The sequence below is a fragment of the Hyperoodon ampullatus genome (assembly GCF_949752795.1).
Source record: "Hyperoodon ampullatus genome assembly, chromosome: 10".
Classification (NCBI taxonomy): Eukaryota; Metazoa; Chordata; class Mammalia; order Artiodactyla; family Ziphiidae; genus Hyperoodon; species Hyperoodon ampullatus.
This window is the reverse complement of record NC_136923.1, coordinates 4,988,335-5,014,295: the sequence shown is the minus strand read 5'-3', so window position 1 is coordinate 5,014,295 and position 25,961 is coordinate 4,988,335. Positions and strand designations below refer to the sequence as shown.

Here is a 25,961-nt window from a genome sequence, read left to right as displayed (position 1 = left end):
GTGTGTTAGTTTCTGCTTTATAACAAAGTGAATCAGTTATACATATACATATATCCCCATATCTCCTCCCTCTTGTGTCTCCCTCCCTCCCACCCTCCCTATCCCACCCCTCTAGGTGGTCACAAAGCACCGAGCTGATCTCCCTGTGCTATGCGGCTGCTTCCCACTAGCTATCTATTTTACATTTGGTAGTGTATATATGTCCATGCCACTCTCTCACTTTGTCACAGCCTTCCACCTCCCCGTATCCTCAAGTCCATTCTCTAGTAGGTCTGCGACTTTATTCCCATCTTGCCCCTAGGTTCTTCATGACCATTTTTTTTTTTTTAGATTCCATATATATGTGTTAGCATATAGTATTTGTTTTTCTCTTTCTGGCTTACTTCACTCTGTACGACAGACTCTAGGTCCATCCACCTCACTACAAATAACTCAATTTCGTTTCTTTTTATGGCTGAGTAATATTCCATTGTATATATGTGCCACATCTTCTTTATCCATTCATCTGTCGATGGACACTTAGGTTGCTTCCATGTCCTGGCTATTGTAATTAGAGCTGTAATGAACATTTTGGTATATGACTCTTTCTGAATTATGGTTTTCTCAGGGTATATGCCCAGTAGCGGGATTGCTGGGTCGTATGGTAGTTCTATTTTCAGTAAAACGTATTTTTTACTGTACTTTGTACCTTAAAGACCAAAAGAACTACAAAGAAATATTAAACTGTTTTCAGTTCTCATACTGGCACAACACAGAAGCAATGAGCATACTTAGTGCTCAGAATGGTCTCTAAATACTATTTCCTACTAAAAGGAACCAGGGCTCCTTGGAAGAACATAGCTTATTCTAGGTCTGGAGAAGAAAATTTCTTGGCTTTTGTGTTACATAAGGACTGCTGGGGTCATGTCATAAAGTCTATGGGCCACTTCCAAGAATAACATTATTCAGGGCACTGATCAGTTTATCATTTAGCCAGAGGTATCAGTTTATTTATAAACTAAATATATTGAATATTATTTCTATAAAAATGTCAGTAGGCTGAATAAATTATCATACCCCAAAATGCTATGAATGTTCTATTAATATACTACATTTCTTACCAAGATCTCCTTCAAGAAGTGTATATTAAGAATCTAGAAGTTGGAAGTAAAATGGTGATCATGGAAGATTTCACCCCTGTCCTCATGAAGCTTACAGTCTAGTGGAAAACAACGGCAATTCAGAATACTGAGATAGTGGCCTGGTGGGAGGTAGTACAGGGTGCTAAGAGAACACAAAAGAGGGGTGGGGCACTGGCTTACAGCTGGTGGGTCACAAAGTTTCTCTGGAGAAATGACATCTAAGCTGAGACCCAAAGGACATTCAGGAGTGTTTATGCATTTGCTTGTTTCTTGGGGATGGAAAGTGGAAAGTGAGTAGCGAGAGAATTAGGAAAAGGGAGATCACATTACTCCCTATTTTAACCCTTGAACGGATTCCTATTGAATTTTAGAATGAAATCAAACTCCTTACCATAGCCAAAAAATTCCTCCATGATATGTACCCTTTTTCATCTTTTATCAACTGCTCTCACTTATTAGGTCTTACCCACACTGGCCAAGTTCTCTGCTTTTAGAATCCTTGCACTAGGGAACTGCCTCACCTCCCTTTATTCCCCTTTCCTCCCTCAACACACAAGTCTTGTTCTTTGCCTTTAGCTCTCATCTCAAATATGGATATCATCTCCTCAAAAAGTCCTTCTCTAACCACTCTCTACCACATTGCCATGATTTACTGGACTACAATCTGTAATCCTGTTTGTTTACCTACTCCCTACAACATAAACTCCATGAAAATTGAAACCTTGTTTATCTTTTTCACTGCTCTACTTTGTATAGATGGTACAGAGTTGACCTTCAGTAAATGTTTGCTGAATTAACAAATGAATAAACAAATAAATGGAACTGAAGCTCAGTTCAGAAGGAAAATCTCAGCTGGAGCTACTAATTTGGGCATCTTCCACATGTGCATGACAAATGATACCAAGGAAGTAGGTATTTTCCATGGGAAGTATAGGGAGAAAATTAAAGAGGGCTTAAAACAGAGCCCAGAGGAACATCAACACTTAAGGGATGAGCAGAAGAGGGGTTGTACACAAAAAGGAACAAAAAGGAAGAACCAGAGATAAAGAAGGAAAACCAGAAAATATTCCCAAAGTGCTGAACGCTGTAGGAGAGCATTCTTTATTAGAAAGGCAGCTTGGCATTAAGGAAAAGTATGTATCATTGAAGTCAGACATATGTTCAACGAACATATTAAGTGCTTACCATGTGCCAGGAACTATGCTAGGAGTTGGGACATAAAATTAAACAAGAAAATAGATCAAATGCTATTTGACGACTATTCAAAGACTGGTACATGGTACAATCTTCTCTAAGCGTGCTATGAGAAAGTCCCAATCTGAATCTTAATGATCACAACTGCTTAGAAGATTAAATGAGATCTTGTTGGTAAAGTGTTGAGTACAATTTCTGCTACACAATAGGCACCCATTCGATCACAGCTACTACTATAAAACTATCTTCCCTTCACTGATAAAAAAAACGTACAAAAAATTACAGCACACTATAGCAATTTACAGTAATCTTCCTAGGGGAATAATTTGATTTAAAAATTCCTATCTATTCTGAGAACACTAAAATAAGCAAAGGGACAGGATTCTTTATAGGGAAACAACTGATAAGTACCAATTCAAGGTTTTTTCCAAGATTCCAGTTTGGTTTTAGCACAGGTACAGAGGTATTTAAGTGACTTAAAAGTAGGTCAACTGACTCACTTCAATACACAGCTATGTTAAGTTCCCCACCCTTCATACACAACTCAGAGAAAGACCATATACCTGCCTTTCCCCTCAAAACACAAGCTCCTTGGGCTTATCTTACTCCAAAACAAGACTTCTTGACTTTTCTAAAACTAGACAGATTAGAAGGAAAAGTATCATAGTTCAGTTATATCTCATTTTTTTTGCTTTTATTTTGTTAGATTATATTCTTTAGTTATCCCCTTTAGAGTCAAGAGGTTTGCTTGTTTTTAAATAAACAACAAAAGTCAACTGAACTGAAAGAACATAGATTCCTCAAAAACACTAAACAAGATAAAAATGCCAGAATATTTCTCACTTAAATTCCAACTGGGAACATGAGGCTGAAATACCATTGACCAACAGGAACCTTTATTCTGCATGCCATGCAATCCAACCCCCAACCAGAATGCCTCCTTCCTACCAGCACACACTATTTTCCATTGATTTCTCTCTACTTCAGTTGTTGTCTAAACTCTAGAGATCAAGGCTTCAGTGATATCTTCCAGGCAAAGGAAAATTATTTTCCTTGCTTCTCTTTTGTTCTTCTCTAACAGACTGCTACTTCTTTTGTCCAGACCATGTGGGCAGCAGGGCTAAAGAACTTCTGCCAGTCATACATGCTTAGCAAGCAAAAAGTAAACAAGACACATTCTTCTAAGCTGAAATGTTTTAAAAGCAAACTACAGCATTTAAGTTTCTGAATATTCCCAGGTAAACAGTCTATTTACTAGGGTATATTAATAGACTGAGGTGTGGAATAAAAAAAAATTCAAAATTTAAACACAGAGCAAAATTTTCATTTAATATTAAGGCCAAAAGAGCATGAAATTGGAAATTAAGACAGAGAAATCCTAATCATGATTGTATCACTATGCAACTGTGCTTTTGACTTTATTTGCTCATTGATGAAATAGGGTAAAGTTACTTTCCCCTTTTCTGCCTTCAAAACAGGCTGAATTTCACAATATCTGATCTCCCTGTAATACAGCATAATTGCCAGCAGTGTACTACTTTCTCAAGGTAATATGCTCCCTTTTAAAAAAGTTAATGAAAAAAAAAAAGTTAATGAAACAGCCTAACTCCATTCTAACAGGGCTTTGTTTTGGGTGGTGGTGGTGGTGGTGTGTGTGTGTTTTCTTCCGAGAATCTAGCGTCAAACAACTGTATCTTGATTTGCCAATTCGTCCGGAATTCAATGACTTTGAGCAGAAGCACAACATTCTCCATCATAATATACAGAGACTCTCTAGCAGCAGTAAATCAACTAAGAGTGGTCATGTGCCCTCAGAAATAAATTGGTAGCAGAAATTAAACACCAAGATGTAATTTCTAGCTTCAAACTCCCTTGTCAGTTTTTATTTCTAAGACATCATTGCAATATTAAAAGAATTCCTAAATTTTACCTTTTAATTTTATACATAAGGCTAAAGCCTAGGAAGTCTCTTAAGATCATTTTTTTCTAATAACAACCATAATATAAATCGATAATCTGGGTCCTTAACAATCTTCAATTGTTTCTCTTTCTCCAACTTATATTCTCATTGTCTGTAATCACCATTTCAGTAAAAGTTCTCTTTCTAATATGACATCATACTTTAAAGCTGTAAAAAAGTATCACTTGAGGTACCTTTTTGGAGTGGAGGGAATCAGGGAAACTTCTTCTCAAACACCCTAGCTTTACTGAGATATAACTGACATACTGAGGCACATTTAACTTACATAGTGGTTGGTTCTTTAATATCATGGGAAATATCCTCAAAGAGTGGTGGTTAGGTAATTAAAAATTATTTTTAAAAAAGTCCTTAAAGTATTCACGCTAAAAATTTGTCTCTCTGAATTCCTTTTAGATCTTAGTGGATCAAGTGGCCTGAAGAACAGGAAATATTATGAAGTCATATCTTTCCAAGTAAAATGCCAATCACACCAACAATCAACATCTTAAACCAAAACAGAATAATGAGTAACATGCAGTAAGGCATGACTCTTTTTCTGTATACACACAATCAGAAGGTTTGGTCATTAAATAGTTTCAGTAGATCTAAGGACTATTTATTTCTGGCTCCACTGATGATAATCTTGAGTCAATTACTTCATATTCCTAGGCAGCAGTAAGGGGAAGGTAAGACTACTTTGTCACTTTTATCCCCTGCCTCTCATGCCAGAATATTCAGTGATGTTTCTGTAACCAAAAACACTTTGGTTTGATTTTACTGTCTCTTCGAATTGCATTCCATTTCAATCTCTTTTTTTTTTTTTCACTGCCAGGCTTCTTAAAGAAGCTGCCCACACTTACTAATTCCATTTCTCTATCCCATATTCCACTTTCTTATCACTGTGCTAGCTTCCAACCTGCTCTACTGAAATTATATTCCTCAATAAGATCTTCCTGTTTTGCCAACACAATGGGAAAAGGAGTAAATTGAAGGGGTCAGCAGACAATTTAGGTTCAATACTTCCCTTTGACATTTACAAGCTGTGTATATTTAAAATTTCATTTCACATCACTTAGCATCACTTTCCTCATCTGTAAACTGAATGGACTGATTAGATGACAATCTCTAGGGTCTCTTCCTCTACGAAACCTATAGTTTTATGACTAAATTTAATCAGTCTTCATATTTTTCTCTTTGCCATATGACACTAATCACCACCTTCACTCCTCTATTATTTGCTCAAAGCTCTTCCACTCATGACTTCAGGTATTATCTCTAAGCTAATATCACCACCGTCGCTAAACCCAAATTCTCTGTTTCCAAATACACAGTCTCTCCACTTAGTCATTCTACCTTCACCAAAGACATAATATACCCAAACTTGTATTTACACCCAAACCAACAAACCATCCTTCAGCTTGCTCCAAATGTCCTATTTCCTTAATAATTCAATTCCTCATTATCCAAAGTCTTGGCTTAAAAGGCAAGTCTGAGTCTTCCTTCCTTCATCTCCTTTTATTAAATCCTGTTGTTCCTTCTTCCTAGATAGCAGATATTCTCCCTTTTAAAATTTCATCATTCATGCCTGGATTACTCTAAAAGCTTACTACTTGTTTTCTCCGTCCTACTCTGTTCACTCTCCAAACCATCCAATATTCTCTTGTACTGTCCAGTATGGTAGCCACTAACTGTGGGTGGCTTTTTAAATTAAAATTAAATAAAATTTAAAATTCAGTTTCTCATTCACACTAGCTACAGTTCAAGGGCTCAACAGCCACATGTGGCTAGTGACTATTACATTGGACAGCACAGATACAGATACATTCCCATCCTCACAGAAAGTTCTACTGGAAGGAGATGTAATCTTAGACAACACTTCTTAGCACCCTATTTACATCATGGGTTTTCTTCTATTTAAGAACATGGGCTGGATTGCTAACACAATCAGATCAGTCCGAAATCTTTATCTGGGCATCTAAACCTTCCAGGCTTGGCTTCATCAAACGTCTTTGTATATCTTCTTTGCCAACACATACTCTGTTGGCCAAACTGTTCTCATTGATCATGTAGGCGATAATGCTCTCATTATCACATTCATTCATTCTTTCATTCAGTAAATAAACAAACTACCTGTGAGACACTTACAGGTTCCAGGAATAACGCAGAAAAGAAAACAGTCAGTAATCTTCCGGCTGGCTCTTTGCTTTCTTTCCTCTCACTGGCTTTCTGCCCATCTATCTTTCAAAGCCCATCTCCTTCAAGCTCTCCTAGCTTACCTTCCCGTCTCTAAGTTCTCAGAGCACTAGTATATAGCCCACATTTGGACACAATTAAATAGAACTTAGTTTTGTCTTCTTTCATGCTTTATCTTCCCAACTAGAATTTAATCTACTTAAGGAATTTGGCACTTACTACCAAAACAGGAGATACTTCTGTGTTAATATGAATTTAACTAAAATCAAAGAGTTATAAGAAACATTGAAATCTTATTTTATATATCTACTAAGTAGGACAATAACATTTGTTCTATCTAGTTCGTAGAATCAAACTAAATAAGACTGAATAACTTTGATTTTTCTTGTTGGCAAGAAGAAATCCCTAGGGATTTATTATTTATAAAAAAGCTAAAAAATAAAGACTAGGCAAAAGATTCGTTTTGCTGTTCTTACATTCAAGGGAAATGATGAAATCACTTTTAGTAAGTTAAACACTAAGATTCCTGTTTGATAATAAAATACAATGATCCATGGAATATTATATTCTTAATTCAGGATGACTCTTTTCTTTCCTTCCATTTCTTCAAATAAATGATCCATTCATGTATTCAATAAATAGGAACTAGACATCTACTATATTCTAGGTGCTGAAAATACATTAATAAAATAGACAAAAACTCTCCAAGGAATTACATTCTTGAGGTGGGCGTGGGAGGGGGAAAGAGAGCAGACAAAATAAATTAGTAAATTATATAGTATATTAGAGTTATTATATACTAGAAGGTAATAAATGCTAGGAATAAAAAATAAAACAAGGAGATATTGTAATTTTATATTTTAGAGTGCTCAGAGAAGGTCTCACTGAGAAGATCTGAGAAGATGACATTTAAGGTAAGATTTGAAAGTCATGACCAAATGAGTGATGTAGCTACCTGGAGGAAGAAGAACCCAGGCAGACAGTAAAGTATACTGCAAAGGTACTGAGGGAGGAGAATGCTTGGTATGTTCCAGGAAGAGCTAGAGGGTCAGTATGGTGAGAGAGTTTAATGAAGAAACTGATTGTGTAGGGCCCTAAAGGCCATGTAAAAGTGACTGAGTGAGGAAAACACTGGAGGATTTTAATCATATGAATAATATCATCTGGCTTAAGTTTTATTAGTATCATTGTGTTTCTTGTGATAGGGATAAATTCTAGTGGGGCAAAAGTTGATGCTAGGACACTGGTTAGGAGGTTAATACAGTAATACAGGTGAAAGAGGGTGGCAGCAGAGAACAGATATTGGCAAATTTTAGATACATTTAAAAGTGGAGTCAAGAGGATTTAATGATATATTGGGAGTGAGAAAGAGGCACCAAAGCTGACTCAAAGATTTCAGGCCTGAAGGGTGGAGGTGCTGTTAACTGAGAAGGGGAAGTTCAAGAGAACCAGGGAGGGAAAAAGATACCAGAAGCTTAGTTTCAGACATATTAAGTCTAAAATGTCCAATAGACATCCTAATGGAGATGTCAAATAGGCAGCTGAATATACAGGTCTGGAATTCAAGGGGAAGATCAGGACTGGGAATATACATTTCAGAACTTTCAACATACAGATGGTATTTAACACTGTAAGACAGGATGAAATCACCAAGAAAGTAGTGAATTGGACTAAGTCCAGGCCATAGCTACATTAATTAAAAGATCAGCAAAGGAGATTGACTAGTGAGGACTAGTGAGGTGGGGGAAAAACCATGAGTGTGGTATCCTGAAAGCCAAGTGAAGAAAGTGTTTCACTAAGGATAGCGACCAACACGCCAAATGTTAAAATCAAGATGAGAACTAAGAACTGATGACTGAATTTAGCAACACAGAGGAGGCACTGGAGATCTTGGCAAAGCATATGTGGGGAAGTGACACGGGTGAAATTAACAACAATGCCAGAGTGAAGGTCTCTATTTCTAAGTCCTCAAAGCTATACAATTAGAGTGGTAATGACAGACATAGTCTCCCTCACTGCTTACTCCTCCTTTGTCTCTCACGGGGAACTACTTTTACTTGAGTAGAAGGACTTGGGAGAAAACGGAGAGGGGCACCTATTGGGAATGTGTGCCATCTTTTCTATGACTTTTCAGGTGGTTGCTGAGTACAATTTGATTATCATATGAGTTGTAACATGTTATTACAATATAATATTGTATAATAGTTGTAATACGTTATTTCCTTTTTTTCCTTTTATTTGAGGATAGACACAGGAAATACAGAGGGTAGTGGTAGAAAGAGTTTCCACTTATCAGCTAAAGCACAAGTATTCCTGACAACTTTAGATGATGAAAAGTTGGTAGACGATGAAAAGTTGTTTAAAAACTCAGCTAATTTAGAGACCAGAATGGGGAATTCCATTTAGCTTGTCCTATAAGATAAGCTATTTTATAACAGCCTTTTGCCCTTTCCCTTAAATTGAAAAACAGGCAAGGTGACTCTTGAAGCCACTATATATATTCAAACACAAATGTGTTTTGTGGTTAATACAACAGCTGGATTAGGTTTGTCAAATCTAGTGACAGCTCAAGTGTTGGGTCACTATTCTCTTCAGCAGAATGAAGTATGAGTCTTTTTTCTCAGTTTAGCCAGACTGAAAGATGTCAGGTCCCTAAAAGTCTCTACATTATAATGTCTAAATACCTAAATGTATTTGTTCATTGAATAACAGAGAAAGGAAATTTCATTAGGATTCTAGTTTCTAAGTAATGATGCTTTTATGCAGGAGTCTATATGACAAAATCTATAGAGGAACAATTTCCTAAATCTCAAAGTCTAGGAAAAATGCAGATATAAAACAGAAAACTTCCCAATAGTCAGTACAGCTCTAGCATTTCTTTTGTGATCATTTTTTTCATACGATGTAGCACTTAGTAAAGGTGGCTATCACCGCTTGACACAGAGCTTTATTTATTTATTTATTTATTTATTTTGTGGTACGTGGGCCTCTCACTGTTGTGGCCTCTCCCGTTGCGGAGCACAGGCTCCGGACATGCAGGCTCAGCGGCCATGGCTCACAGGCCTAGCTGCTCCGCGGCATGTGGGATCTTCCCAGACCGGGGCACGAACCCGTGTCCCCTGCATCGACAGGCGGACTCTCAACCACTGCGCCACCAGGGAAGCCCCAGAGCTTTATTTATAAAGGTGGGGAGGGAAAACCTCTATTTTCCAACATGCAACCAAAGAGAGAGAGAGAAAAAAAAAAAAAGACTGAAAGCCACATTAGTGGCCTTGACTATTTAGAAGTATTTGATAGTTGTAAAATGTGATTTGGAATATTACCTTATATTTAAGAGTTTTAAATACCATTTCAAACATATTCAATGTTTACTTGTGTCTATGAGGTAGCAAGAGTATCATTATGCTACTTTAAGATTCAGGAACTGAAATACAGAGCAATCAAGTGATTTGTCAAAAATCACACAGAACAGGAAACCTGTGGGTTTCTACTTCTGGGCTCTTTCCATCATATCAAAAAGATGAATTTTGGGCCTCCCTGGTGGCGCAGTGGTTGAGAGTCCGCCTGCCGATGCAGGGGATACGGGTTCGTGCCCCGGTCTGGGAGGATCCCATATGCCGCGGAGCGGCTGGGCCCGTGAGCCATGGCTGCTGAGCCTGCGCATCCGGAGCCTGTGCTCCGCAACGGGAGAGGCCACAACAGTGAGAGGCCCGCGTACCACAAAAAAAAAAAAAAAAAAAAAAAAAAAAAAAAAGATGAATTTTAAAATGTGGGTGCCTATAATTCAAGAACTAGAGTGAGGTTGTCAATTTACTGCCATTTCTGATTTTTAGACTTGTCTGTTATCTGGGAGGGAAGGTAATATTAGCAGAGATTCATCAAATATTTAGTTGGTGTCTACTAAGTGGCAAGTCCTATCAGACATGAGATTACTCTGCAGCAGAAGGGAGGCTGGATTAGAAGCAGCCTGAGGTGGTGATGGTGGTAGTAGTATGGGAAGAGATGGAAGAAAGTAGACTAGCCACTTTTTAATTATTCTTTATACTCAAATTCATTCATAAAACAAATACGTATTTAGCACTTACCATGTACCACACAGTATTCTATGTTCCTGTATATAGACATGAACAAAATAGATAAATATCATTATCATAAAGTTTACATGATTGGGGGCAGAATAAGAAAAATATATAGCACATATATCAGATGACAATAAATAAATTGGAGGGGTAAAAGAAAAGAAACTGAGAAGGGAAATAAGGAGAGCTGGGGAACAAGTGTGTGTGTAGGGAGTCATTTTGCTATTTTAAAGAAAACAGTCAGCCAAAGCCTTGCTGAAAAGGTGACCTCGGAGCTGAGACTTCAAGGATATACAAGCCAATATTTGGAGAAAAAGGATTACAGGCAGAAGGAAGGACAAGTGCAAAGGACCTGAGGCTGTGGTGCATTTGAAAAAACAGCAAGGAGCGGGTACAGCTTGAGCAGCTTGAGTAAAGGAAGAGTAGTAAGATGTGAGGGCGACGCTCATCTACATGCATGGCCTCCATTTACTGTGTTCCAAGTTCTCTCCAAGTTAGAATATACACAGAATTTCTACTATATGCTGTAAAATTTCTTGAAGTCCCAAAGGTTGGGTGTTATCTCAATACAGTGATCAATAACATCATTTCCTAAGACTCAGAACTAAAATAAACACTCACCACTAGGTAACTGAATAGCCTGGGTCAGATTTTCAATTTTGTCCAAGGAGAATTTGTTAATTGAGACCAACCTTTGTGGCTAGTTTCCTAAGTCTCAACACACAGACACACACAAAAACACTCTGCAACAAAAAGAGAATGGGCAATTATACTCAGGTGTTGTTTGTATCATTTCAATGTACATTTCATCAAATGATTCGAAGACGGAAAGAATGTTAGAGAAGTATGCTAAGACTTTGCAGTTAAAATTCCATACACTAAGTGGTAATATTAAACAACCCACATACATCATAAGAAGACAGCTTCCTAGTTTTACCCCTCTGTTCACTCCACAGAAGTTACGGCATTTAGGCTGGCAACCTCACTCATTACCTTGGTTAAATTTCCCCATGGAAAATATAAACTAATTCTTGGATTAGATTTTTAAAGGATGTTCACATTAGAACTCCCTAAAAATAACACATACTGAATATGACATACCTCTCCCTCTCAACAAAACCATATCTGGTGATCTTGCTCCCTTCCTGGAATATTTTCCTCTTGTCCTTCATCAACATCAGTGATTTGCAAAGGAAGGGGTTCTCCAGGACTATGCATCAGAGGGGTGAAGGATTTTGCAAGTCACCTTCCAAGTGACTACTACCTTAAGCCTAAGTCACATTTTTTTTTCAAAACCAAATGATAATTTTATTATAGATACAACTAAAATACCTGGAATATATAATTCATATCAAACTATAAAGTTCAATATAACTTCCAGGGATGTAAAAAAGACTAAGGAATCTTTCAAGTTTAGGTGATTAAAATTAATGAGAGGAAACGTTCATTTCTGCCTCTTACTGTTGTGGCCTCTCCCGTTGCGGAGCACAGGCTCCGGACGCGCAGGCTCAGCGGCCATGGCTCACAGGTCCAGCCGCTCCGCGGCGTGTGGAATCTTCCCAGACTGGGGCACAAACCCATGTCCCCTGCATCGGTAGGCGGACTCTCAACCACTGCACCACCAGGGAAGCCCATAAGTCGCATTTTTGAGGTATGTTGGGGCTAACGGGAAGGGAAAGTCGAGAACCACTAATCCAAATTCTTTAGGTCCAGCTAAAATCCCACTTCCTCTACAGGGCTTTTCAAGCCCACCTCAGGTTCAAAGGACGAGTTAATTTGTAAAAATACAAAGCTTATATTAGCTTTTTACCTTTCTCCCCCCTCCCCCAGTTATGATTAACTTTTCCTTAAGAGTAAGAAGAGTGTGTTTTGTCCAAGAAAAAGGACTTGGATTCCAATATACCATCATAAGAAGAAAATTCTGTTGTGTATAAGGTAAACTTCCATTATAAGGAATATCTGTTTCCACAGAGAAATTTTAAATTTTCTCCTGACAAAGAAGAGGTAGAAGAATTGTACACCATCTCAGCACTTGGTCTCTAATAAGTGTAAAACTAATTCTCTTGCTATTTTCAAATCTGAATTATCCAGAGCCGGCTAGAATCTAAACTCTAAGCCTATCCATTAGAGTCATGAATTTATTTACTTTAGCTAAGAACAACTGTATAACATTAGATTCCTCCTGGTATAAAACGACATATTTTCCTTGGTGTTTGCTATATAAAGTCATTTTTCTTAGGACTATAATCTGGCTCACAAACAGATCACGTAATTTTACATCTCTCAAGGATCCTCGATGACACTTTTCAGATGAGGAGAAAGCTTCAGAGAGGTCAAATTACTTGTCTAAAGTCACAAAGCCAGCCACAGTTTACTTAATTTCAATGATGAACACCTTTGGGATATATTTTATTGAATGAAAAGGAAAGCTATGAAATGTTTATTATACGTGTTACCTTTGGATTTTAGACACTGTTGGCTTTAACATGGATTCTTCTCAAACACTAAATTTCTAATAAAGGCACACAAAGTAATCTGCTTCTTACAAAACTTTTGATGGAAACAGGCTGAAATTTAATGGTAATTTCCTGTGCTACCACAAGGCAAATTCAATTTGCATTGTTTTCTTTTTTTTTAAAATAAATTTATTTATTTATTTATTTTTGGCTGCGTTGGGTCTTCATTGCTGTGCGCGGGCTTTCTCTAGTTGCAGCAAGCGGGGGCTATTCTTCGTTGCGGTGCGCGGGCTTCTCATTATGGTGGCTTCTCTTTGTTGCGGAGCACGGGCTCTAGAGCACAGGGTCAGTAGCTGTGGTGCACAGGCTTAGCTGCTCCGTGGCATGCGGGACCTTCCCGGACCAGGGATTGAACGCGTATCCCCTGCATTGGCAGGCGGATTCTTAACCACTGCACCACCAGGGAAGTCCCTGCATTGTTTCCTGTTTTTTTTTTTTTTTTTGCGGTACGTGGGCCTCTCACTGTTGTGGCCTCTCCCGTTGCGGAGCACAGGCTCCGGACGCGCAGGCTCAGCGGCCATGGCTCACGGGCCTAGCCGCTCTGCGGCATGTGGGATCTTCCCGGACCGGGGCATGAACCCGTGTTCCCTGCATCGGCAGGCGGACTCTCAACCACTGCGCCACCCGGGAAGTCCCCTGCATTGTCTTCTTATTCAACATGTTTTGCAGTAGGACTGTTACAGGTCCATGTATATAGCAGAGGTTAGTCGTAACTAACCCCAGGGCATCCAAAAGAGTAAATTCTTCTAATTTCCTCATGTAAGCCAAAATGATTAAGAACAAATCAGAATATTTTATTAAGTATTACATGCCACTTCTACATACAGATATAACAAGTAAAATGTCTTCTTGCCTTTATACACCATTCCCAAAATGTGCTTTCATTATAGTATGGTTAACTTACTCCAAAGAGGTCCATCTAAACACTTCTTAAAGCGTTGGTAACTCTATACTACAAACTTATGTGTTATATGCAAGAGTTATCTTCAATCTGTGAATAACATGTATGATTGGGAGAAAGTATCAACCCCAGAAGAATATCATCTTCCAACCATTAACGTTTAAGTAAACTATCGGCAATGGTTTTCACTGAAGAACAATGAGGCTGAAATTCAATTCTACACTTTGATCTTTTAACACATTTGACTTAGACTATTATTTAACAAAGTGTATGTACATAGTAAATAATTTTTAAAAGCAAGTCTCCCAGGCTTACCTGGTGGCACAGTGGTTAAGAATCCGCCTGCCAATGCAGGGGACACGGGTTCGTGCCCCGGTCTGGGAAGATCCCACATGCCGTGGAGCAACTAAGCCCGTGCGCCACAACTTCTGAGCCTGTGCTCTAGAGCCCGCGAGCCGCAACTACTGAAGCCCATGTGCCTAGAGCTCGTGCTCCACCACAAAGAGAAGCCACCGCAATGAGAAGCCTGCGCAACGCAATGAAGAGTAGCCTCCCACTCGCTGCAGCTAGAGGAAGCCCGGGTGCAGCAACGAAGACCCAATGCAGCCAAAAATAAATAAATAAAGTAAATAAATTTATTTAAAAAGATCTATGACACTAAAAATGAGGATATCAATTTATTTAAAAAAAAAAAAAAAAAAAAGCTAGTCTCCCTCCCACCCCCAACCCAAGTCTCCCAGGTCCAATCTTCTCAGAGGCAATCAACTGCTACCTATCCAAAGATAGCCTATGTGTATGAAAAAAAAAGGTGTGTGTGTATATGTGCATATTTCAAAGTGTAGTTTTAAAGTACAGTCACTTCTTTGCAACAATACTTACAGAATGACAGAATAATAAAAACACCATAATCTTAAATTCTTAAATTAATATAATGCTTCATAGTTTTCAAAGTGCTTTCAAGTATCAGCTCATTGATCTTCAAAACTAACAGCCCTTGGTAAACATATTCCAACTTCAAAGAATCTAATTGAGTCATTTAATATAGCCATCTCTTTCAGGAAAATGATACTCAAGTTAACACCAAATGAAAGCTGTGTACTTAAAAAACAAAAAAGCAACACACTCCAAGGAGATTTTACTGTCTTCTCTTGGTAGCATATTCCAGTGTCTCAAATCTACAGTCAATAACTTACTGTTATTGACTATTATTTTTAAATAATAAACTGGCATCAACACCATGAAAACATTTCAGAATTACAATACACATATTTTTAAATTAGTTTCTCTCTTTCAGCCTATTATTGCCAATATAATTGAATAGGAAAGGCATTCTCTATTCCTTATCTATTCCCACCACATCCACAATATATGGAACTGATTTTACTAGGGTCTCATTTCATGTAACAGAAGAGCAGCATCCATCAGTCTTCCTATTTTGGTTATGTAATGCATCAGAATGACCTTATAACGTTGATGACATTACTACCTGACTTAAGCCTCCTAAAAGTGGGTTAATGATTAACATGAAGATGTAACATTTAACTGACAGCAAAATATAAATATAAAACATTATATTTACAAGTATGAAACTAGTTGATGTCTGAAGTAACATAGAAAATTAAATTTTAAAAGCATGAAAAAGAAAAAAAAAAGCATGAAAAAGATGTTGTATACATTTCCATTATTTAAAAGCACCCATCTGGTACTGACTCCCTTGCCTATGTATTTGAGTTGTTTAATTACATAAAATACTACTTCACTGTACCCATATAGTATTTATCATTAAAAGGGTTTGAAATATTTTCTTTTTAATTGTGGTAAAAATACATAAAATCTACCATTTTCGCCATCAAAATACTTTTTTGTTTTTTGCGGTACGCGGGCCTCTCACTGTTGTGGCCTCTCCTGTTGTGGAGCACAGGCTCCGGACGCGCAGGCTCAGCGGCCATGGCTCACGGGCCTAGCCGCCCCGCGGCATGTGGGATCTTCTCGGACCGGGGCACGAACCCGTGTCCCCTGCATCGGCAGACGGACTCTCAACCACTGCGCCACCAGGGAAGCCCCATCAAAATACTTTTAAAAGACCCCAATTAATTTACTTAAAATGGAAATGAGATCCCTATTCCTTTTACTAATAAGAGTACATTCACTGAAAGATTAAGTCAATCATGTATATTATCACAGGTCATAAACCCAAAAGAAATCAGGTGGAAATTCAAAGGAGACTACGTTTGAAAATTTAATAGTTTTAAGAATTCAGATTATGATCAACACTTCTCTAAATCTTAAGTCTCTTAAGCTGGTACCAAACTGACACCAAATAATAGGACACTATCAAATGTAGGAAGGGCAAGAGTAACATTTTTAGACAAAAATATTTTCAAGTGCTCTACAAATCTGAATGAAATTATTTCAGTAAGTCAACAGGTGAATTGGGGGACAGAAGTCCCACAACTCCTATTTCTCGGTCATTAATCTCTTCACAGGCCAACCCAGAATACACTGGTATGGTTTTTATATTCTATGTTTTTCACCATATGAAAAATTTTAATATAGCCAAAGAAAGCTCTCCAACTGAGTAGGAAAGAAATGTGATATGAATGAAAAAAGAATCAAGTCATCATTGATTTGCTGTTATTTTAATTATCTTTGATACAGAAAGTAGATTCTGTGTGGCTATATCTGTCCTAAAGAAAGTAAGCCTCCTGTGAAAATGTGAAAATAAATGTGAACCCCAAACCGAGATAACTATTGAGCATCCATTCCTGGAAAATTAAAGTTCAAGCTATTATCTTAGAACAAACTGTATAGCCTTTATCTTTCATTTTAGAAAGGTCAGAAAATACATGTTCACATTTTCTTACATGTGAGTAAAGAAACAATGGAAGGCTAAATAAGAAACTGGTTACCTATGGAAGCAGGGATACAAAACCGTTGAAAAGACATGGAAGCAAGAGTTCACAGTTATGTAATTTTTTATTTTTGAACTACAGAAATGATTACTATTAAAAAATAAAAGAGGGGCTTCCCTGGTGGCGTAGTGGTTGAGAGCCCACCTGCCGATTCAGGGGACACGGGTTTGTGCCCCGGTCCGGGAAGATCTCACATGCCGCGGAGCGGCTAGGCCCGTGAGCCATGGCCACTGAGCCTGCGCGTCCGGAGCCTGTGCTCCGCAACGGGAGAGGCCACAACAGTGAGAGGCCCGCGAACCGCAAAAAAAAAAAAAAAAAAAAAAAAAAAAGAGTATAATACTCTTACTGAAACAATCAGTCTTAAAACTATTTTCTCAAAGCCGCCTCAGCTTTTATCATACCTTCTAAAAAACTGAAATTCCGGAATAGAAGAAAAAAACTGATTTTCTGTTACCCATTTAAAAGATTTGAGGGGGCTTGGCGGGGAGGGACAACAGAGCCAGAGTGAGTTAAAACAAGACTTTCTGAATTTTTAATTCATTGTATTTCATCCCTTAAACATTATTATAGAAACTCAAGAGTAAATTCTTCTCCTTAACAAAGACATTTTCTAAAAGGCAATACAGTTTATAAAGTTTCATGTAAGTACATGCAGTTAAGCTTCAACTACATTTAATATGGCTTTATTAAATCAACTATCTTACTCAGATTTATGTTTCTCTGGCCAAATAAACAACTTTGTGGAAAACACTTAGCAAGTTTTACTGATATATTCAAACCCTATCAAACATTAATTTCAGCCCTATTGAAAAGGGCTGCTCTAAAGAAGTTACCTAAGTTATTTACTACACTGTTTTCTATAAGCATGGAGAAATATCATAGTCCATGAGAGTAAACTGATTAATACACCAGAAATTTAGGGAGGCAGTTGGTGTGGGGAAGCAGAATGGGTTTAGAGTTAGACCTAAGTCTGCCTCTGGCTGATCTTGGGAAAATTAACTTCTCTGAACCTGTTTCTTTTTCTTTCTTTTTTTTTTTTTTTTTACGGTACGCGGGCCTCTCACTGTTGTGGCCTCTCCTGTTGCGGAGCACAGGCTCCTGACGCACAGGCTCAGCGGCCATGGCTCACGGGCCTAGCCGCTCCACGGCATGTGGGATCTTCCCGGACCGGGGCACAAACCCGTGTCCCTTGCATCGGCAGGTGGACTCTCAACCACTGCGCCACCAGGGAAGCCCCCCCGCCGCGCTTTTTTTTTAAAGTAATTTATTTATTTATTTTATTTTTGGCTGTGTTGGGTCTTCGTTGCAGCAAGTGGGGGCTACTCTTTGCTGCGGTGCATGGGCTTCTCATTGTGGTGGCTTCTCTTGTTGTGGAGCACAGGCTCTAGGTGTGTGGGCTTCAGTAGCTGTGGCATGCAGGCTCAGTAGCTGTGGCTTGCAGGTTCTAGAGCGCAGGCTCAGTAGTTGTGGCGCACGGGCTTAGCTGCTCCACGGCACGTGGGATGTTCCCCGATCAGAGCTCGAACCCGTGTCCCCTGCATTGGCAAGCAGATTCTTAACTATTGTGCCACCAGGGAAGCCCCTGAACTGTTTCTTTAATGACAAAATGAAGCTGATACCACCTAACTTTAAGGATCATTAGGAGAATTAAATGTAATGTGCAAAACTGGCAGGTTTCAGACTATTTCGGCTGGCTCATGAAGAGGACTTAGGGAAGAAAGAAAAAGCTTTCCTTAGCGACCATTTTGAAGTCACATGTGAGAAAACTATAAAGGAAGAAAATAATCTAAAATGGCAAGGAAAAGGAACTTTTCTGGGAGCCGGGTAACTGGGATCTGGTCAAAGAGAATAACTGAGCATCTAGCTTTTAAAATGAAGATTTTTACTTCATCTATTTTAATTTACTTCCTCCTTTTCACTTAGTTCAGATGTCAATATACACTAGCCTGAAGGAATCATTTGAATATTCTAGGGGAAATATCCAGTGTAAGTAAACATGACTATCAAACTTAAAAATAAAAAGCAGCTAAGGAATAAATAGAAGTCTGTTGGTGAAAAAAAAACCCATCTAAATTAGATACTGTGTTTTAAATCACTGCAAACATTTATGAATATTTTCTTTCAGAAAATTTCCAACAAAATTTAAAGATGATCACATGAATATTTCTTCTCATCAAAATAGGAAATTGCTTTATAAATATGAGATCATCTTAAGACAAGTCTACATTTGTGGGAGATTATCTCTTATTGGCAAAAACACTTGTTTGTAAAGCTGGAATCATATGAAATTGCCATTGTTCAACTGTTTTTGACCTGCAAAAAACCAATTTCACTTTAAGTGTTCCACGTGTGCCAGAAATACCATGCACTGGGGTACAACAGGGCCTCTGTTTTCAGGTAACGTGGATTTAGCCAAAAAGACAGAATAGAGGCACAGTGCATTCACTGTAGTTTAAAAAAATTTTTCTGACGTAACTATTCAGTGTCTCCTCCATATTTTAGTGCCATACAGACTGAAACAATTAAGAATATTATTTTTTCAATTCATTACTGAATTTTTTTCAATTCATTACTATGCTAAGGACTCTTGATAGAAAACAAATTTCCTTCGATTTGGTCCTGACCATCCAGTTTAGGACCCAGAAACCATGTTAAAATGGAGAGGGATGTTAGAAAAAGGAATTAAAAGAGGTCACCTCTTGGAGTCTTTTTACATAATCTGTACCTTTATTTCTTCATGTTATAGAGAAGATGTGCTCCTAATCCCCCTAAAAGTGTTTTTTTCCCCCCTATAAATCACGGTCATGCATACAGTACAGAGAGAAAAGAGTATTAAAAGTTCACAAAATAATTGGGAGAGAAATACCTAGAAAGCAGTTATTTTCTACTTAGAAACTTATCACCTAGCTCTCACTTGTTTCAAACATCCTTATGCAGAAGGGTCACTGCCCTGACAATCTACACAACTTCCGCTTTTTAGTTGTACTATATATTTGAAAATACGTGATCAGAGGTTCACGTGAAGGAGAAACAAAAATGCTCTCTTTACTGTTTAGGAGAAACGTGGAGGCTTCCCAGCCCCCTCACCCCCACCCACACACCTGGAATGAGGAGAAGGGAAGCAAGGAAAATTTATTCTAATACTCCTAAAAAGTCCCTGTTAGGCTTGGAGATCCAAGAAAAAAGATGAAATTTGACATGGGGATGAAGGCAAGAGCTTTGCTCATTTTTGCTTGAATGCACACATCCTACACTGGGGTCACCTGTGAGGAACTAAAGGTTTCCCCTTAAGACAATAAGGCATTTCAGGATTTAACAATTCTAACAACCAAGGAAGTGTAGAATGTCTACTGATTTACTATTTGTTTAAGCTTCTGTCTGCAGAGAATGAACTGTGACACAATTTAGCCACCAACTGCTACATTTTAAAAATAGAGCTTTAAAAAACAGAATGGGTTTTTGAAATAAGCTCAACTCTCAGCACACCTCTTTCCAAAGTAGTTTCTGCACTCACTTAAAAAGAGAGCTCAATGACTGCGTCAACAGAGGTCCACTGCCAAGGCTGATTCATAAAATCAGCAGCCCCTCTTCTAAGAGGGCTTTGCTTTCTCTCTTTCTTTTTTTAAATTTAAGTTTGATTTTCTTAGTTTAAAAGAAGTTTGCCCTCAAAGCTGCACACGTGAAACCTGTTTTTGAATCACAACTCTGTAAAAATTGATTCCTCAGCCTTCAGGTTACTGCTTTTCACACACTCCTTAATGAAGGAATAAGTGAGTTTCTTAATACAACCACTCATGTTAACATTTTCAAGCCGGTCATGCTTATTGAACTATTTTATGGTAGTTTTCCCCAGTTTAATATTAAACTCTGTGTGAAAGCACTGATTCCAAAGACCAATAAAGCTTTCTCATTTGGGTCAAAAGCTGCTACATGAATTGCTAATTAAACATGCACTTTTTACCCACTATTCTCTCCTTCACCACACCCTCTGGAAACTGTAACTGAGAAGCAGACTACAACTTCCTGCAAATTCACAGATGATAGCTCTAGTTTTAGGGGAACAGAATCCGGGGTTTCCAGTGCAGTCAGCCTTAAACCTTTGTGTCTGTCTGAGGAAAGAACAAAAGGCGGCGCTTCCTCCCTCTGTCCCTCCTTACCACCGGAGGAGGCAGGCTTGACAGAACAGTTCTAGAGAAAAAAGGAGACCACGCCAAAGCTGGTGAGAGTTTCCCCTAAACACACACACAAAGCTACCCAAGGTACCCACCTTGGATAGCTGCCTCCTGAGGCTAAAGCGCTGAACCATGGTCACCCTGAGTAATCTTCAGACAAAGCAATCCACGCAGGGAAGGGCTTTTTAAAAAACAGCTTCTTGTAAAAGTCGGTGGCAAAACATTTTGAAGACTATCACAGAAGTCCAAAGAATGTGCCTGGGAGTCTTAGCAAACTTGGAAGCCCTTCATTGTTCTACGGGAGATACGGCAAAGCCCACGTAGGAGGGAGAGGGCGGCAGACGCGGCGGGGAAGGCGGAATCCTGGAGCTGCTGCGCCCAGTGCCCGGCCCTGCTAGCACTTCCTGTGAGTCAGCCGAGAGGGGTCCAGGCAGAAGGACCACCCCTTCCCTTTCCACCAAATCATTAGCCTAGGATGCCGCCGTGGTGCCACCTGAGACTCCGGGGACGGACCTGATTGTCTGTGTGGGAGGAGGACCGGAGCGCTGGGGTCAGAAGGCATCTGCCTCCAGGAGAAACTGGCAACCGCGACGATTCCTCCCACCCGACCCCTCCCAGTGGAGGGGGTCCGCGGCAAAGACAACAACCCCTACTCAACCTCCGCCGCAGGTAATCTTGCTGGGCGAAACCGTGTGAAAGAAGCCCTACTCCGAGAAGGAAACTCCTCCCCGCCGGCTCGGCAGCCGTCCGGCTTTGTCTAAGTAATTGGCCAAGCCTTTCCTCTTACTCACAGGGAGGGGTCCGGCCAGCCTGGGGCAGGAATGTCAGGTGCAGAGACACCTATTCCGAGGGTGACTTCAACTTCTTTAGCAAGTTAAACAAATTGAAACTGTCTCCTGAGATGCTTTCCCTCTCTCATTAGAACAATGTAACTTTTAAAAATCTACACACAAAAGGAACAGCTCAGACTGAATTAATGCAGGTAAAAAAGGTATGAAAAAATGCCAATTGTGAGGGCAGTTCCAAAGATAAAAAAATATTTTGTTATCATTTACCAGTTCTTCCTATCTATTTGATTCTGCTTCCAGACAGCAAATTTAAGGATAAAGCTTCATTTTAATGAAACTGTCCACTCTATATGCTCCTCTCCAAATTTTTCATTACTTCTGAATGAATTTAATAACTGACCAAGGCAGAACTTTTTGGCATATATTAATTTTTTCCTGCTCCAGTGACTCTCAATTCTCTGTGAGCATGATGACGTGTTAGGCTACATACAGCCTTTTTGAAGTGAACCTACTATATGCAGTTGTTGTGTTGAGTACTTAACATCTTTCATACCATTGATTTCTCAAACCTGTGAAATATGTATTAATATCCAACTCAGACAAGTAAAGCAGGGATCTTCTCTCTAAAATCTCAATATTATGAGTAAACCATATAGTGTTACTAAATTTTTTCTTCAGGTGAGAAAAATGAAAAATGAATTCGAAAAGATAGATCTTGGGGCTTCCCTGGTGGCGCAGTGGTTAAGAATCCGCCTGCCAATGCAGGAGACATGGGTTCAAGCCCTGGTCCGCGAAGATCCTGCATGCCATGGAGCAACTAAGCCTGTGCGCCACAACCACTGAGCCTGCACTCGAGAGCCCACGAGCCAAAACTACTGAAGCCTGCGCGCCTAGAGCCCATGCTCTGCAACAAAGAGAAGCCACCACAATGAGAAGACCGCGCACCACAACGCAGAGTAACCCCTGCTTGCCACAACTGGAGAAAGCCTGCGTGCAGCAACGAAGACCCAATGCAGCCAAAATTAAATAAATCAATAAATAAAATTAAAAAAAAGATCTTTGAGCAATGGTTATTCTCAACTATGCCCATATCACACACTACTGTTTCCAATTATCACCAAATATGATGCACAATTTTAAAAAATTCACCTAAAATATGACACACATTTCACAGTACCTCAGGAAGAGGAGAAAAGATGTATCAAATTCAAACAAATAGCAGGATGCCAAGGCTCCAAAAAATTACTCTAACCAAAACGCATATATGAAATTTTTATTCCAAAAAACCTTAAATGGAAAAGAATTGCACATATTTAACTAAACTTTGTGATATTCCAAAGCTTACAAAAACTATTAGAACAGCTCTGAATGAAAGTGAAGACTCCTTCATATCTGGGTTCAGAGTATGCAATGTAACCTAACAGTTAAACTAACTGATTGAAATTTAATTCGAAGTGGAAAGTAGGCTGACAGAGAACTTGAATTCTGTGTTTTCTTCTTAATGGTAAGAGTACCAGTACCTCCGTTTTTCTCCTACAAAGAAAGAAACCAAGTATTCAGAAAACTCCTCCTGGGAATGCAGAAGAATTAATGAGATGCTTTCGGCTTGCATGATCTTAGTTCCCCAACCAGGGACTGAACCCACACCCGTGGCAGTGAAAGCGTGGAGTCCTAACCACTGGACTGCCAGGGAATTCCCAAGACATAGTGTCTTTAAACATAAACATGAGGTGTTTCTGATACAAGCAACCAGAATCCCAGCATTGCTGTAAGATTCTTTCTAACCCTACCCCTACCAAAAAAAAAAAAAAAAAAAAAGAAAAGAAAAGGGTTAAAGGAATTAGAAAAAAATGTCAAAAGTCTACAGACTCAACTACACATTAAATATCAATCATAACTGAACAGGGTATAAATCCTCAAAGTGCCAGATACACATAAGAAGACTTAAAAGGATGGTGTCTTCATTCTAGGAGGAACCTACTCAGTTTCTGCCTATTAAAATAAAGATAAAACTGGAATTGTTTAAATGCAATAAAACCTGTTAAAAGTAATTCAAACACATGAATCCAATTCATTCCTTGATAAAACAAAAAACTGAAAAGATCCTCAATAAATTGAGCTGTTAGGGGAAAGATTAGAATCTCTAAGTTTCATTTATTTTGAGGAGTCTGGCAGCTTTTTGGATGAGAATAGCAGACCAAGATCAAAGGTTACAAAATAATAACAGGAAACGTAAAAATGCATAACCGAGAGAAAAATCAACAGCCCTGTAATCATTCCCTAATACTCCAGGACCCAAATATACAATGCCATTTTCATTAGTCTGTGACTAAAAATCCACATCTTTTTCTTCTTTTCTTTTTTTAAAATAAATTTATTTATTTAATTGATTGATTTTTGGCTGCGCTGGGTCTTTGTTGGCTGCATGCGGGCTTTCTCTAGTTGCAGCGAACGGGGGCTACTCTTCATTGCGGTGCACAGGCCTCATTGCGCTGGCTTCTCTTGTTATGGAGCACAGGGCTCTGGGCACATGGGCTCCAATAGTTGTGGCACACGGGCTCTAGAGCGTAGGCTCAGCAGCTGTGGCGCACAGGCTTAGTTGTTCCGCGGCATGAGGGATCTCCCCGGACCAGGGCTCGAACCTGTGTCCCCTGCATTGGCAGGCAGATTCCCAATCACTGCGCCACCAGGGAAGCCCCACATCTTCTTACACTCTATGCAGAAGCAGGTAAGAACTGTCCATAGTGTTCTTAATACTTTTTGCATCATGTACTCTTTGTGAATCTGTTAAAACCTATGAACTCAGTCACTGGAGTGACATACAGGAAATGCATGAATGGACATACTCATGGACATAGTCAGTGTTTTTGATACCATTCCAAATGGTTCATGGATTCCACTAAAGCTTGTTGATAGATGCTATATTAAGAACTCTTGGAAAAGGGAACCCTCATACACTGTTTGTGGGAATGTAAATTGGTGCAACCACTGTGGAAAACAGTATGGAGGTTTCTCAAAACACTAAAATAAGTAATAATAATAAATAATAGCTACCATGTTAAAAAAAAAAAAAAAAAACCTAAAAAAAGAACTACCATATGACCCAGCAATTCCACTCCTGGGTATCTACCCAAAAAAACCCAAAAAACACTAATTGATAAAGATATATGCACCCCAATGTTCATAGCAGCATTATCTACAATTCCCAAGATACCGAAGCAACCTAAGTGTCCATCAACAGATGAATGGATAAAAAAGATGAGGCAAATATATATCTCTCATTCTTTTTTACGGCTGAGTAGTATTATATATAATGGGAAACTACTCAGCCATAAAAAAACAATGAAACCTTGCCATTTACAGCAACATGGATGGACCCAGCGGCTATTAATGCTAAGTGAAATAATTCAGAGAAAGACAAATACTGTATGATATCACTTATATTTAGAATCTAAAAAAATACAACAAACTAGTGAATATAACAAAAAAGAAGCAGACTCACAGATGTAGAGAACAAACTAGTGGTTACCAGTGGGGAGAGGGAAGGGGTAGATATTTTATAATAACTATAAATGGAGTATAACCTTTAAAATTTGTGAATCACTATATTATACACCTGTGACTTATGTACTATTTCTGTACATCAAGTATACTTCAATAGAAAAAAAAAAAGAACCCTCGTTCCTGTCATGACTGAAAAAGAGCTGATCATCATCAATCACTAAGCTATCTTGTTTTCTGCTTTCCCCCATAGGTAACAGTTCTTAGTAAAACTGGGAAACAGAAAGAAAAAAAAAAGCCTGTTCCTTACATTTTCCTTACTGTATGTCATAAGATAATCTACCTCCAAAGCCACAAATGGTCTTTATAAAATGGTCTTCTATTTTGTTTTAATTTTTCTTCATTACCATTATAGAAAAAAAAATTATTTTATTCTCCTTGTTTTATCCATCATATACAACTCCACACTGAGGATAATATTAAAACTTATTGAACTGTATGTTTTCCTGCACATGTATAAACATATTCATGTCTGTTTGTTTGACAAAACTAGGACTGTACTGTTACTACTGAAAAAAAAATTCAGAAACATCTTGGATGAAAACTTATGAAATTTAAATAATT

The 25,961-nt window shown here is 38.6% G+C and overlaps 1 protein-coding gene across 2 annotated transcripts in view; it reads right to left on the bottom strand.

The window, feature by feature from the left end:
- The window catches only part of TMCC1 (transmembrane and coiled-coil domain family 1), a gene marked incomplete at its 5' end in the record, with an annotated part of 154,764 nt that overhangs the window by 81,460 nt on the left and 47,343 nt on the right, over positions 1-25,961 (bottom strand). The window contains one exon of one of the 2 annotated variants that reach the window (XM_079712480.1): positions 21,144-21,182. The exons of the other annotated variant lie outside the window; for it this stretch is intronic. Coding sequence (XP_079568606.1) covers positions 21,144-21,182 — 39 coding nt within the window. Of the gene's footprint in view, positions 1-21,143; positions 21,183-25,961 lie in introns of those variants that run through there. 2 annotated transcript variants of the gene reach the window in all.